The 16370-nt window shown below is 43.5% G+C and overlaps 1 protein-coding gene across 3 annotated transcripts; it reads right to left on the reverse strand.

Moving 5' to 3' along the window:
- Window positions 1-7405: 7405 nt before the first annotated feature.
- sec22bb (SEC22 homolog B, vesicle trafficking protein b) lies at window positions 7406-16170 on the reverse strand. 3 transcript variants are annotated; one of them, XM_031786069.1, is made up of 10 exons: window positions 15595-16170; window positions 15149-15385; window positions 12210-12368; window positions 11900-12052; window positions 10757-11758; window positions 9623-9634; window positions 9322-9431; window positions 9003-9163; window positions 8697-8843; window positions 7406-8325 (listed from the first exon to the last, which is right to left on the reverse strand). In XM_031786069.1, exons 5-10 carry the CDS (start codon window positions 10829-10831, stop codon window positions 8171-8173), a joined length of 660 nt encoding a protein of 219 aa, XP_031641929.1. In that variant the 5' UTR covers window positions 10832-11758; window positions 11900-12052; window positions 12210-12368; window positions 15149-15385; window positions 15595-16170; the 3' UTR covers window positions 7406-8170. The 3 variants fall into 3 exon arrangements, with proteins under 3 accessions (XP_031641929.1, XP_020354598.1, XP_020354596.2); XM_020499009.2 differs by lacking the exon at window positions 9623-9634; XM_020499007.2 differs by lacking the exons at window positions 7406-8325; window positions 8697-8843; window positions 9003-9163; window positions 9322-9431; window positions 9623-9634 and having other exon boundaries at window positions 11107-11758.
- Between the last annotated feature and the right edge of the window lie 200 nt (window positions 16171-16370).

Raw genomic sequence — 16370 nt, forward strand, 5'->3', positions numbered from 1 at the left:
ACTTCCTCTTTCGGCCCTCGCTTTTACAACCCCATCGTCCACTACCGTGCAGCTGCTGGATGGGAGGGAGCTGAATGGGAGGGAGCGTGAGAGAAGAGGAACAGGAAGAGACAGGGAAGCATAAGGAAAGCTGGGAGAAGAGAAACACACTGGTTTAATGACACTGATTGTTATTGATATTATTCAATACTGTTATAGTAAATATGATTATGTCTAAGTTGTAGAACTACAATAGAGGGGGTATTACTGTAGTAGAAACTGGTAACACTGCATGTACGTTGCACAGTCACATCCATCATTTAAAGTCATGGTACTTTACATAGGACAGTTGTGTGTGTGGGCCTTTATTCTCACATCCTGTCTAGTGAGGCTCTTGGCCTGGACTGAATGAATCCATGTTTCATAAGCTTGGAACAACAATCTGTCATTGAATTTCCCATCAAACAAGGTTTACAGCATGTGGCTTGGATGTCATCAATTAAATGTGCTGTTGCTTTTTAAAGTAAAAAATGTGCAAGAGACATGAGGGACTATGTGTATCTATTTGTGTGTTTGCGAGTCTTTTGCAGTAAACGTCTTTAATCAAGTTAGCGTGTCATGCATTGTCTATTGTATCTATGTCGCTGTGGTCTAAATTTGTATGCCAAGCTCTATGCCATTAATGTGATTGTGTGTGTGTGTGCGTGTGTGTGTCTGCCTGTGTCTGTGTGTATATATAATCCGTTTATGGTGTGTTTAGTGCGTGTGCAGTTTTACCTGACCCCTGATCACTCTAAGTATTTTAATCCAATCAGCTTTGTTTTCACATGACTGTCACGCACCCCCTGCTGCCATGGTAACATACAGAGGAGGGTGAGAGAAAGGACAGGAGGGGGAGCAATACATCACTCTCTCAACTCCTTCGATCCTTTTATCAATTTGACATTTCAGCTTTCCCATGTGGTGAAATTCTACTCCCCATTCCCTGCTAATGCTACATAGTAGATCTGTGTCTGAGGTGAAGTATGAGAGCTTACCGAATATGGAAAGATAAAACAGGGGAGACAGGGCAGTGAGAGATTTTGCAGGCCTCAAAAACATTGTGACTTGATGGTTTACAAGCAGCAAGGGGAACATGGGAGCTTTGAGATTTGCAAAGAACAGAGGAGCGAGGAAGGAATTGCTGAAGTTGCGAGATGCTGATACATATTAAAAAGGACATTTGACAGGAAATTCAGAAGGGCACACGAATCATGCACGCTCTAACTATAGAGTACATGTCACAGAAGGAACAGGGCTGTTGTTTGGAATGTTGACATCCAGCTTGTGGCTTATAATATAACCACACTAGAGTTAAAGGAGAAGGTGGTTTTCTGCACTTTGTAAAATATATATACAGTGCATTCGGAAAGTATTCAGACCCCATGACATTTTCCACATTTTACTTTGTTATAGCCTTATTCTAAAACTGATGATTTATTTTTTGTTGCATCAATTTACACACAATACCCCATAATGACAAAGCAAAAACAGGTTTTTAGAAAAGTATTCAGACCCTTTGCTATGAGACTCGAAATTGAGCTCAGGTGCATATTGTTTCCATTGATCATCCTTGAGATGTTTACAACTTGATTGGAGTCCACCTGTGGTCAATTCCATTGATTGGACATGATTTGGAAAGGCACACACCAGTCTATATAAGGTCCCACAGTTGACAGTGCGTGTCAGAGAAAAACCAAGCAATGAGGTCAAAGGAATTGTCAGTAGAGCTCCGAGACAGGATTGTGTTGAGGCACAGAAGGGTACCAAAAAATGTCTGCGGCATTGAAGGTCCCCAAGAACACAGTGGCCTCCATCATTCTTAAATGGAAGAAGTTTGGAACCACCAAGAACATTCCTGGAGCTGGCAGCCCGACCAAACTGAGCAATCGTGGGAAAAGGGCCTTGGTCAGGGAGGTGACCTAGAACACGACGGTCACTCTGACAGAGCTCCAGAGTTCCTCTGTCGAGATGGGAGAACCTTCCCGAAGGACAACCATCTCTGTAGCACTCCACCAATCAGGGATTTATGGTAGAGTGGCCAGACGGAAGCCACTCCTCGGTATAAGGCACATGAAAGCCTGCTTGGAGTTTGCCAAAAGGCACTTAAAGGACGCTCAGACCATGAGAACCAAGATTCTCTGGTCTGATGAAACCAAGATTGAACTCTTTGGCCTAAATGCCAAGCGTCACGTCTGCAGTAAACCTGGCACCATCCATACGATGAAGCATTGTGGTGACATCATGCTGTGGGGATGCCTTTCAGCAGTAGTGACTGGGAGACGAGTCAGGATCGAGGGAAAGATGAACGGAGCAAAGTAAAGACAGATTCTTGATGAAAACTTGCTCCAGAGTGCTCAGGACCTCAGACTGGGGTGATGGTTCACCTTCCAGCAGGACAACGGGCCTAAGCACACAGCCAAGACAACGCAGTAGTGGCTTCGAGAAAAGTCTCTGAATGTCCGTGAGTGGCCCAGCCAGAGCCCGGACAGAATTTGAGAGGATCTGCAGAGAAGAATGGGAGAAACTCCCCAAAAACAGGCTTGTAGCGTCATACCCAAGCAGACTCGAGGCTGTAATCGCTGCCAAAGGTGCTTTAAACAAAATACTGAGTAAAGGGTCTGAACACATATGTAAATGTCATATTTCAAAAAAATAATTTTTACTTTGTCATTATGGGGTATTGTGGGTAGATTGATAAGGAAAAAAACTATTTAATCCATTTTAGAATAAGGCTGTAACGTAACAAAATGTGGAATAAGTAAAGGGGTCTGAATAGTTTCCTAATGCAGTTGAAGTCGGAAGTTTGCATACACTTAGATTGGAGTCTCTAAAACTCGTTTTTCAACCACTCCACAAATTTCTTGTTAATAAACTAGAGTTTTGACAAGTCGGTTAGGACATCTACTTTGTGCATGACACAAGTCCTTTTTCCAACAATTGTTTACAGACAGATTATTTCACTTATAATTCACTCTATCACAATTCCAGTGGGTCAGAAGTTGACATACACTAAGTTGACTGTGCCTTTAAACAGCTTGGAAAATTCCAGAATATTATGTCATGGCTTTAGAAGCTTCTGATAGGCTAATTGACATAATTTGAGTCAATTGGAGGTGTACCTGTGGATGTATTTCAAGGCCTACCTTCAAACTCAGTGCCTCTTTGCTTGATATCATGGGAAAATAAAAAGAAATCAGCCAAGACCTCAAAACAAATTGTAGACGTCCACAAGTCTGGTTTATCCTTGGGAGCAATTTCCAAACGCCTGAAGGACCACGTACGCAAGTATAAACACCATGGGACCACGCAGCCGTCATACCGCTCATGAAAGAGACGCGTTCTGTCTCCTAGAGATGAACGTACTATTGTGCGAAAAGTGCAAATCAATCCTAGAACAACAGCAAAGGACCTTGTGAAGATGCTGGAGGAAACAGGTACAAAAGGATCTATATCCACAGTAAAACAAGTCCTATATCGACATAACCTGAAAGGACACTCAGCAAGGAAGAAGCCGTAGAACCGTTTGGCCATAATGACCATTGTTATGTTCGGAGGAAAAGGGGGAGGCTTGCAAGCCGAAGAACACCATCCCAATTGTGAAGCACAGAGGTGGCAGCATAATGTTGTGGGGGTGCTTTGCTGCAAAAGGGACTGGTGCACTTCATAAAATAGATGGCATCATGAGGGAGGAAAATTATGTGGATATATTGAAGCAACATCTCAAGACATCAGTCAAGAGGTTAAAGCTTGGTCGCAAATGGGTATTCCAAATGACCAATGACCCCAAGCATACTTCCAAAGTTGTGGCAAAATGGCTTAAGGACAACAAAGTCAAGGTATTGGAGTGGCCATCACAAAGCCCTGACCTTAATCCTATAGAAAATTTGTAGGCAGAACTGAAAAGGCGTATGCAAGCAAGGAGGCCTACAAACCTTTAGCCAATGAGGAATGAGCCAAAATTCACCCAATTTATTGTGGGAAGCTTGTAGAAGGCTACGCAAAAAGTTTGACCCAAGTTAAACAATTAAAGGCAATGCTACCAAATACTAATTGAGTGTATGTAAACTTCTGACCCACTGGGATGTGATGAAAGAAATAAAAGCTGAAATAAATCTCTCTCTCTACTATTATTCTGACATTTCACATTCTTAAAATAAAGTGGTGATCCTAACTGACCTAAGACAGGGAATTTTTACTACGATTAAATGTCAGGAATTGTGAAAAACTGAGTTCAAATGTATTTGGCTAAATTGTATGTAAACTTCCGACTTCAACTGTATATATTTTTATTATTATAATTCATTGAACGTTTTAAATGATCACTGTATGTCTAATAAACAATGTTGTGTGTTGTGTGTGTTTATTTAATTAAAACAACATGTTTTTTTATTATTTATTTCCCTGAGCCGCCTTTTGCCATTGAAATGCTGTCTGATCATGTGGGGCGTGTTTATACAAATTTAAATATAATTACGTACTCAGCCCTGATTGGCAGATAGGATCGTCTAGACCAGGGTTGCAAACTCATTTCACGGAGGGTCTAGTGTCTGCTGGTTTTTGGTTTATCCTTTCAATAAAGACGTAGACAACCAGGTTAGGTGATTTCCTTACTAATCAGTGCCCGTAATTCATCAATCAAGTACAAGGGAGGAGCGAAAACCCACAGAGACTAGGCCTTTTGTACAACGAGTTTTAACGATCTGAGGTGTGTTCAGTGCGTTATGGTGATGTTGGATATGCTTTCACCTGTCCAGTGCTATCAAATCAGTACAGTTGAAGGAAATAAGACGAGGAGAGGGAGCCATATAACTTAAGATTCAACTCCATATTCAACTCTTTGTGGTTCCCCAGAGTCCTCTCAGGGACCCAGGTGTGGTTAAAACGGACCAGAGGTATACCACTGAGCCGCTGGAGAAAGAGGCTCAGAGGACTCTAATGCCTTCTCTCAACATAGCGAAAGGCTGTGCTCCAATCCTCCTCAACTACCTGAGAAGTTGAAGTCTAACTGATGGGTACGTCCCATGTCTTTCACTAACCTCAAATACAATAACAGCAATCACTACACACAACCTCAACCGTACCCTTCACTCTAACCATAAGCCTAGAACAAATGGCTCGTCTACTCGGTAATCACTATTAACGGAATAGACACTTGTTGTAGCTAATGGCTATCTGGTGACACGGTAACTTCATTAACATCAGTGAACACCAACTAAAATATATATATATATTTTTTTATCCAGCCAATGGAGAGTGATCAAGCATGGCATGAAGAATAACGTAAGTCTCTTTAGATAGGGTTCTGGTGAAAAGTAGTGCATTATATAGGGAATAGAGTGTCATCTAAGAGGCAAAACAAAATTAAGATATTGACAAAACCCTACACTGTTGTTGGCTAAAGCTGACGTTCGAGTAGCTATCCATGCTGTGCCTGAAGATCGTTAAGATCGTGACCCAGACGGGGGTGAACCTGAGGAGTGGAGCCTTATCCCGGAGGACAGAAGGTTGCTGGCTCTTGAGATTAAATACTGGTCCAAGTAGCTGATGAGGAGATGGCAGGGCAGCTCTCCTCTCTCATACCTTACTGCCTCCTCTGATGACCTATACACCTTTGCAGAGGAGTCGGTGAAGCACTGTTTGCTGCCATCTCTGATTCCCCCCTCATCATGGGGGTTGGATCTGGTGGGACCATCCCATAGTGTGTTGAACCACAGCATCCCAGGTACTTCGTGTTACTCCCACTTCTAAATGGACCCTCCCAATAGTCAGCGGACATGACAACATCTCAGCAGCTCATCAGACGAGTCCTGTCTGAGTTCTGCTCTGCGTCCAGCTGCTCCATGAATCCCGCGTATCCACAAGGTGTTCAGGGTCGTAAATAAAGAGCAGAGAATCGAGGCTCAGCAGAAAGGAAGGATTTTCCTTTGTTTTCCAATGACCAAACTCAGGATCTTCAAGGTACATCAGACGGATTATTGTTTTTTCTAATTAGGTTGTGTTATTGATGTGGGGATGACAGAAATACAAGAGCGACATCTGCTATTCAACACTATACTGTTGGCTTTGGGATTAGGAGGAGTTACATTTATTTACATATTCCCTTTGTAATTTATTTCTGTTTCAACCGCTAGCTTTCCAAGAGAGGACACAAGAACTGCCAGTCAGTCCAGGACAATATTTCCTCTGCTGATGGAAATTGCCACATTAACAATATTTGAGAGCTCAACTGTAACTAGATTTGTAGTTTTGTCTAGGTGTGTGTTAGGAACATGTAAATAGCAGTTGCTACGGAACAATGATAAATACATGGCTCTCATTCCTTCACTCTCTACCCCCCACCCTCTCCTGTCTTTAGCCCCTCATATTGATCCTCATGGTGCTGAGCCTTTAGTTCAATAGATTTCTTCATCCATCTTTCAGCTGGAGGATCCCAAAAAAGACTCATCATCAGGGTCTTCTCAGCCATGGCCAAAGGCCTGAGGAACCCATTCAAACACACCTCCAACGAGACAGAGTGATTTGACTAGCAAGAGAGTTATTTGACAAGAGGCATCAACAGTATGAAAGTATTTCAAAGTAAATTTCATGAAATAAATGCAAATTGTTTTACAGACTTGAGCATATGGGCTGATTCCAGCGATGTAACATAGACTAGAATAACAGTGACTATAGTGATAGGCTGCGTTATCATTTTGAATCCATTAAGTATCATCGGTATCTGATGTGTCCTTCCTGTAAAGACTGTCTCTGCTAGGTCAGTCACACACACACACTTCCCTTGAAGATGAGAGTATGGTGAGAGGTGAAAAGGTTAGCCTGTGCCCTGTGGTTAGCTTTGCATGCTACTACTGACGCTACCCTCTGCTGCTTCTCATTTCTGCTATGCCCACTTCCTGTTCAAACTATGTGAGCAGAAACAGGCTTCAGCACTTTCTAAATGTATGTAGATAATTGTTTTTTCCACCCCGGAAGCAGCAGTCTATATTCTTCTTCCAATACCACCCTAAGATTTTGTGCATTAGTCTTCGCCGCAACAGTACAAGTTGCAAAGGAATGCCATTTTCACTTGCAACATTATCATAAGCAAAGGGCACCAACTGCTGGCTGGGATAGGTATAGCATGAGCTGATGCATGAACCAGGCCTACCAGTAGCTGCTGGTTCTTTTAAACAAACACAACTTGAACAAAACACAGCTGATAACACACCTTCCTCTTATGTATTTAGAGGTCTGACTTTGACCTGATGGTATGCATGGACTACCACTGGCTGTGTTCCAAAGTTCATGACCAAGCACAGGGCAGGAATACAAGTGTTTCGATAGAACGATACAGCAAGAATCTTGACTTGTTACCAAGTTTGCATTCTGTAGTAGAAATTCAATACTTTAGTGAAAATCATTTTATTTATAGCAGACGAAACAGTGAAGTTGAAATTCATTATCCTATCCAGCCACTGATTAGCATAAGCCAGCTACATAACATAAACTAGCTACAATTCTCATCCAGATTTTTTTTTTAACATGGTGTCTTCACTTGTGTAAACTTTTTACAAAATAAAAGATGCCCCCTTTAGACATCAACTGATGAATGTGTCTGGTCTGGTGTTAAACTGTTCCAATCTCTCAGCGTGAAGATGAAGGTGAATGAGGAATATTATTTCTGCAGCCAATATCACATGTAATGTGATTGATCACCCCAGAACAGCAGGTTAACCATTAAGAAATCTCCACCAAACCACAATGCCAACATAATAATAGTAGTGTTATTAACGGCAAAGCCCTTATGATGTCCTCTGAGTAAATATAACTATGTAGATTTTTCTCTCTTACTGCTATACACAACTAAATTGATAAGAGAAGATATGTCATCATACAGGATTTGGTAACACACACAAAACAAACAAACATTCTCACATGCAATACTCTACACTCTTTCAACTCCAAGGTATAACCACTACAGGATGACTACCTAATTGCTAATAAAACATAACATGTAATTACTTTATAGATATATGGACAGACAGTTGGGAAAAACAAGTCTTCAACAGTCTTGTGTTAAAAGGAGGGATCCCATATTGGATAGAATGTGAGACCAGAGCTCAACTTCTTCCAGCTCTTCTCCAACCCCTCCCCTATCTCCTCTCCTCTCTCAGAGCCACCAGAAGCGGACGTAGACGATAAGCATAATGAAGAAGACCCCGCCTGCGGCCAGCTTAGCATAGGTGGAACGAGTGTTCAGGTACTTGGCATCGCTTCTGTACTTCTTTGACAGGCTGGACAGATTACTGGCCTTGGAGTCCAGAGCTGGATGTGATAGGAGTGGATCCAGGTGATCAGAGGGAACAGAAACCAGAACAAATCCTCATTTAACACAAGTGAGAATGGCATCTGCTTCCTCTTCCTCTGAAGCACTATTCTTTGTCAGAGCTTGACGAACAGTATGTAACAGAAGTGATACTCCCTTTATTAGTGAATCTAGTGAATTCTAACATTTACATTCTACCTATTATCATTCTGTTGCAATGATATACATTTATGCTAATGAAATAAGCCTGGCCCTAGTTAGACATCGGAGATAAGGTTTGTATAATAGAGGGGTTTCAGTTATACATCGACCTACATGAACCATTATCACTGTAAATATATGAGAAGGAAGAACAAGAAGTAGACATTACCAGACAAGGCCTCCCCTCGTTGCAATACTTCCTCAATGTTGGCCACCATGATCCTCTGGACGTCCTGCAGCTCTGTGTTGATGCTGCCCAGGTTCCTACGGGCTCGGCTGTCTATGTAGGACTTCTTGGTCTTCTGAATGTAGGTGTCTGTAGACAGAGAGGGAAAAACTCCATAAAAAAGAGACATGGGAACATTACAGGACTTTATGGCATATTTATTCATAATTTAATGCTAGGGTTTCCTATTAAATCAACATTGGGATGTTAGTAGGGATTCTAATGATGATATATTTCATTGAATCTCACCAAACTCAATGAAGGAGTACGGCCGGGACACAGTGGGGACCTTCTTCCCGTGCTGTTCATGGAACTCTGCCTGCAGGTCTTCCAGGTAAGCAAAGGCAAGTTTTTTGGGAAAGCTTGCTTCAGACAGCACTAGGTAAACTACTCCCTTTTCTATGACGTAGCTGGAGGGAGAAACATAAGGGAAACATGAGTCAGTGTCTGGGATGCATAACGGTCAGTGGATGCCTGCTTATTAGTGCAAGTCATTACTCTTTAAAAAACATTTGAGAAAGGTGTGTTATGACTAGTGTTTTGCCAAGAGAGTGTGGTTTGAACTCACTGAAAGGACATGGATCCTGCCTCTAATGTGCAACGTGTGGGACTCTGGTCATTCAGTTTCCTGAACAGCTGTTTAGCCTGGCTCTGGTACTGTTGCAGGTCCCGACCCAACTAAACACAGGACAGAGCAAGAGGTTAAGCATCCAAGAAGATTTAAAAGGACACTGAACCAATGATTGGGATCAATATAAACGTCATTAACAAAGAAGCGGGTGGTCTGGGTATGGTAAACACAGTGACACATCACAGGAACAATGTGTATGATTTCCAAGCATCGGTTACAGTGCAGAGAAAAGACCAACCTTCTCACTTCCCTTTGGGAGAGCAGTTAGGAAAGCAAGGGAAACATGTTAGAGTTCTTCCAGCAGGTGGCAAGACTCACATGTAGCCTACAGCAACTCGGTAATACATTGCCGCCTTATTTGCTACAACTACAAGGAAATAACAAGAATGAATGATGCTTTTGATAAACAATTTGTGGGAGTACAGTAGACCGTCACAAATCGCAAATGAACTTGAGCAGAATTTACTCAATGGACCTACTTTATTAACCAAAGGAGATACAGTATTCCAACATTCAAAATGTATCACATGATCTGACTAAGCCTGGCCATTAGCGGCTAGAGATTGTTACACCAGATAATGTGATTTAACCGAAGATTTTTGGTATACATTACATGATCGGTACTGTTTGGTGTAGCAGAGCATTTTCGACCTCGAGTTGTGGAAACAGGAGTCTCAAAATGGCAATGTCCAGTTGCACGGGGTACGTTTGAGTTTAGAAAATCCTCCTTTATTAAAATAAGTAATTTGGGGGGTCTAAGTAATCCAACAACGTGTACACCACCATCTTGTATATTTAAAGTATTCGCTCATTGATGAAGACATGCGGCACTTAGGGGTAAACACCCACCTGTCTCGGTCAATTAGAGAAGACTTGAGATAGAAAAGATGGCAGTGTTGGATTACTAAATGTAGCAAAAAAAGTACTTAATTTAATAAAGGAGCATTTTCTGAATTCGAACGGACCCCGTGCAACTGGACATGGCCAGTTTACGAGACTCCCGTTACTACGTATCGAGGACGAAGAAAGCATTGCCAAGCTACACCAAACAGTACCTATCCTCTAACTCCCACTAATGGATACCAACAATATTGGTTTAAACACATCTGTAGCTAGGCCATTCAATTATTAGCTGCCTGTTACTCTGACACAGCTGGAATACGTCCATCTGGATTTAAATGTCAGACACAATCAAGCTCATATAATATGATTTTATTATGAAGAAAGTAGGCCTGCATAGATGACAAGGTCCATATTGCACACGTAGCACACTAGCGAAAAACGATTTGCCAATAGTAGGTGGGACGATAGATAGCTAGCACTATCAATTCAAGCTAACATAAATGGCATTAGGAAAACCAGAAATATTAACCTGTTCGTCCTCCTGCATTGAGGCGGCAAGCGGCAGTCCATCCGCCAACCGAGCGATCATTGTCAGCAGCACCATTTTGGAACTGAATTTGTTATTGTCCACCACTAGTGATCGCCAGTGTCGCTAAGTGAAAGCTAATGACAGTCAGTAGCTAGATTGACAACACAACACTCCGGACGCGCTGAGCTGGCCGGAAACGCTAGTGCTTTGGGTGTCGCTCAAATCTGACCGTCCATCCCAGACAGGAATGCCTCAAAGGTTCCGCGATACTCCCTCACTTATTATAATCGAATAGCCTCTGGGATGAAATAAAATGACCACGATGCATAAAATATAAATCACGACTCATGTCATTTGAAAAGAGGGGTCTATTGTTTCCTTTATTATGAAAATAAGCACATGACATCCAGTATCCTACCACGGGCACAGTAGCCTATTCCTCCCAACCGATTATCAATGATGTATTAGAATGTATTAGAATTGAGTTAAATGGTTTTAGTTACATTTAGGCAACGTTGCTCAAAAAAGCGATTAATGCCATGATTTCAGAAATAAAAACTGTAGGCAATGTGTGAGTCAATATGCATATAAAATTGCCCATGCAATCCATCAGCTATTAACCAGTGGAGTCCTGTCTGTCGAGTCCAGCTCTGTTTGAGGTCATGGCACTTTCCTTTGGCCTGTCTACCCCTTCTCTCTTCTTTCTCTTTGTCTGTCATCTCATCAAACTTTGCTGCCTAAGCAGTGCCTAACCCTACACACACTGGTACTGGTGGCAACAAGCCCCTGGAAGACCATCCCTGCTCTCCACACCGTGGACTTGCTGGCCAGGAGGACAGGTCGGGGGTGCCAACGGGCATTTATCGAAGTTGCATGTGCAGATAGCTGGCACCAGGGGGCAGCATTGGCCATGAGGAATGTAAGGCTCAGTGAGGAAGGAATCAGCAGGGCAGGAAGGGACTTGGACCTCAGGGCAGTTTACATTGCTGCAGCGAGCTCTTTCTGAGATAGACATGTGGAGAGAAAGAGGAACGGAGATTAATGTATAGATGTTCACGTTTCGTTTTTGAATACCATATTGTTCGCAAAATATCGATTTACTGTGTTGCAGCAGTTGGTTATTATTTTTGTGGTGAAACTCACGCAGCATGTTTTCACAGGTGTCTTCAGAGAATAATGGTGTGGGTGAGTAGCAGCTCCTCTCCATACACACACACTGGCTTCCCTGCAACTCACAGCCCCATTCCACACATGTATGCTCCCCTTGTTCCTCCATCTCACTCCAGAGCTCATCCCCTGGAAAATTGATAGCCAAGTTTCAATTATATGCCTAAAACATCAAAAGCACATACAGCTGGAGCTTATTCTACAAAACTTTGAAAGGCTACAGTACTTTCCAACCTTATCAGTATGTGTGTCCGTATACATGGATGCCTAGGTCTATGTATCTCACCTCTCATTGTTTTGAGACATTGGTCCAAACTGTGATAGGAGAAGGCAGCATGGCAAGTCTGTAGAGAGTAGCAGTCACAGGCCCCTGCCCTGACGTTGCAGCCCCACATCCAGGGGCATAGGGGGTCTGCCAGGGGGTCTGCCTGATGCCCATGTAACACTGGAACACGACAGGGGAGAGTCACAGAAAGGGTGAGATTACTGGAATAAGGTAACGAGAAAGGTAACAATTTATTTGAAGATCTGTTATAATATATGTCAAATAAAATACAATTTTATTTGTGACATGCTTCGTAAACAAATAGTTAAACGCTTACATACGGGCCCTTCCCAACAATGTAGAGACACAAAAAAAGATAAATTGATAAATAAATACAAAATGAGTAACGATAACTTGGCTATATACACGGTAACAATACAGAGTCAATGTGCAGGGGTATGAGGTAATTGAGGTAGATACAGTGAGCTCCAAAAGAATTGGGACAGTGGCAATGTTTTTTGTTGTTGTTTTGGCTCTGTAATACAGCACTTTGGATTTGAAATGATACAATGACTGAGGTTAAAATCAGCTTTAATGTCATCTTTGCATTTTTTTGTGGGGGTTTGATATTTGTGCGTCTAACTTTCTCACTCATCATTGAAATGATGTAGCTCCTTGCGGTCAGGTGCCAAGCAGTTGTCATACCAAGGGGTGATGCAGCCAGTCAAGATGCTCTCACTTGTGCAGCTGTATAACTTTGAGGATCTGAGGGCCCATGCCAAATCTTTTCAGCCTCCTGAGTGGGAAGAGGTGTTGTCGTGCCCTCTTCACAACTGTGTTGGTGTGTGTGGACCATGATAATTCCTGAGGGATGTGGACACCGAGGAACTTGAAGCTCACGACCTGCTCCACTACAGCCCTGTCTGTGGATGGGGGGCATACTCAGCCCTCCATTTCCTGTAGTCCACAATCAGCTTCTTTGTCTTGCTGATATTGAGGGAGAGGTTATTGTCCGGGCACCACACTGCCATGTTGTCTCATCGTCGTCGATGATCAGGCCTACCACCGCCGTGTCGTCGGTAAATTTAATGATGGTGTTGTGCACGGCCACACAGTCGTTGTTGATCAGGTAGTACTGGAGGGGACTAAGCACGTCCCTCTGAGGGGCCCCCGTGTTGATTGTCAACGTGGCAGATGTGTTGTTGCCTACCCTCACCACCTGGGGGCAGCCCGCCAGGAACTCCAGGATCCAGTTGCAGACGAGGTGTTTAATCCCAGAGTCCTTAGTTTAGTGATGAGTTGAGGGCACTATGGTGTTAAATGCTGAGCTGTAGTCAATGAACAGCATTCTCATGTAGGTGTTCCTTTTGTCCAGGTTGGAAAGGGCAGTAGGGAGTGCAATAGAGATTGCGTCATCTGTGGATCTGTTGGGGCGGTATGTGAATTGAAGTGGGTCCAGGGTGTCTGGGATGGTGGTGGTGATGACCTGCCTTTCAAAGCATTTCATGGCTACAAATGCGAGTGCTACGGGGCGATAGTCATTTAAATAGTACCTGTGCCCAAGAATGCCAAGGTAACCTATGGTGGTCTGCTTAAATATGTAGGTGTTACAGACTGGGTCAGGGAGAGGTTGAAAATGTTAGTGAAGACACTTACCAGCGCATGCTCTGAGTACACATCCTGGTAATCCATCTGGTCCTGCGGCCTTGTAAATGCTAACCTGTTTAAAGGTCTTACATCGGCTACGGAGAGCGTGATCACACAGTCGTCTGGAACAGCTGGTGCTCTCATGCATGGTTCAGTGTTGCTAGCTACGACGCGAGCATGGAAGGTATATAGTTTGTCTGGACAGCTTGCGGCTGGGTTTCCCTTTGTAATCCGTGATAGTTTGCAAGCCCTGCCACATCCAACGATCATCAGAGTCGATGTAATAGGATTCTGTATTGTCACTTTGCCTGTTTGATGGTTCATTGGAGGGTGTATCGGGATTTCTTATAAGCGTTTCTCCCACTCCTTGAAAGTGGAAGATCTAGCCTTTAACTCAGTGCGGATGTTGCCTGTAATCCATGGCTTCTGGTTGGGATATCTATGTACTGTCACTGTGGGGACGATGTTATCGATGCACTTATTATTAATGAAGGCGGTGACTGATGTAGTAAACTCCTGAATGCAATTGGATTAATCCCAAAACATATTCCAGTCTGCTATCGAAACAGTCCTGTAGTTTAGCATCTGCTTCATCAGACCACATCTATATTAAGCATGTGTGTAACTGGAACTTCCTGTTTGAGTTTATGCTTGTAAGCAGGAATCAGGAGGATAGAGTTATGGTCAGATTTGCTAAATGGAGGGTGAGGGAGAGCTTTGTATGCGTCTCTGTGTGTGGAGGAAAGGTGATCTAGAGTGTTTTCGCCTCTACTTACACAGGTGACATGCTGGTAGAAATGAGGTAAAACAGATTTCAGTTTCCCTGCGCTGCCACTGGATGAGCATTTTCTTGTTTTCCTATGTACTTATACAGCTCGTTGAGTGAGGTCTTAGTGCCGACATCGGTTTGTGGTGGTAAATAGATAGCAAAATATAGATAAACTCTTGGTAAATAGTACGGTCTACAGCTTATCATGAGGTATTCTAACTCTGGCGAGCAGAAGCTCGAGACTTCTTTCATATTAGAGACCAGGTGTTAACAGAGACACACCCCTCCCCCGACACGACCATTCTGTCCTGATAATGTATAGATAAAAGATTTATACATAGATATGTAATAATTATGAATATGTAGTTTAAGTAGGTTATAGGCAGACATACACAGTCACCCATTAACAAACGTAAGCTGTTACATAATACACAACCATGCACCACTTTCATCACTGTGGCTGTTACGCAATGCTTAAATTTGTACAGGGGCCGTACCTCAATGTGCCCTCTTAAGCCCCATCTGTTAGAACCAATCCTCTTACCTTTGCACACGCCGGTGTGTGGGGGTCTGGCAGGGCTGCGTCCGGTGAACAGGGTGCAGGTGAGGTCTCTGTCACAGTAGCCTTTCTCCCAGTGGGGGCCTCCACACACCTGGCCCATCTGACGGGCACACTGTGGGCAGCAGCCACACGGCTCAGTGACATGTCCCCCAGGGCAGACTCGCCTGGCATGGGGACACAGCACTCCAGAGCATGGCACACAGCCTGGGGCAAGGGGAGCTGTGGGCGATATAGACAATATGATGCACTGCACGCACCTCTGTAGTTAGTTACAATACTGCAATTCCATTGTCATAGCCAAAGTGGAGTTCACTAGAGGACGCAAATAACTATTTATCTAACTGCTTTTCAAATACACTCATGAATAAAACAAATAAAAGTCCAAATATGGAACACATAATATTGGGAATAGTAACAGGTAGACTCACGGCTGCAGAGTCCAGCACTGGGTGTTTGCTCCTTGTCAGCGGGCTTCACAGACACACATGTGAGGTTGGTGTCACACTGGCCCTCCACTGCCCCTCCACACACTTCTCCCTTACCTAGAATAACCTGCCCATGCAGCTGTGAGGGGCTACACCCCAACAAGAACACCCAAAGATAAAACCCAAGATAAACCCAAACCATTGCTCTGTTATCAATAACCCAACTTACCGTACCAAAGCATAGGCTCGAAGAGAGCTTCAGTTCCTCTGAGAGACTTCTGAACATCATGTGTTCCTCCTCCCACTGTCCTTCAGCCAGATTCCTGACCAACCATCTCTTTTCTTATCCCAGCCAAAACCACACACCCCTCTCCCTCGCTCATTCCCTCCGGCTCTGCCTGTCCCGGTCTCTCTCTCCTGTACACATTTAATCAAATTCCAATAGATTTCACAACAGCTATGCTTCAATAGCCTCAAAGAGAACATGTCCAAAGTTTCATTCTGTCCAAGAGTTGGCGATACTGTTATTGAGTAGAAAGGCTGGCTTGGTCTCTCCTCTCACGTCAGAAGAGTGAAAAGTGTGTATGATCACGGGTGGAATGTGTAGTATAGTCAATAGCGGATATGGAAAGGGTCAGGGAAGTAGAGGGTCAGGGAAGTAGAGGGGGAGGACGGGAGCGACTAAGAACACAGAGACCGCAGACACCACAGCCAAGAGGGACTGACATGGACAAAGCACTTCTCTGTCTGACAGAGGCAGGCAGGCACACAACCTCTGA

This window comes from Oncorhynchus kisutch, linkage group LG13 (assembly GCF_002021735.2).
Source record: "Oncorhynchus kisutch isolate 150728-3 linkage group LG13, Okis_V2, whole genome shotgun sequence".
Classification (NCBI taxonomy): Eukaryota; Metazoa; Chordata; class Actinopteri; order Salmoniformes; family Salmonidae; genus Oncorhynchus; species Oncorhynchus kisutch.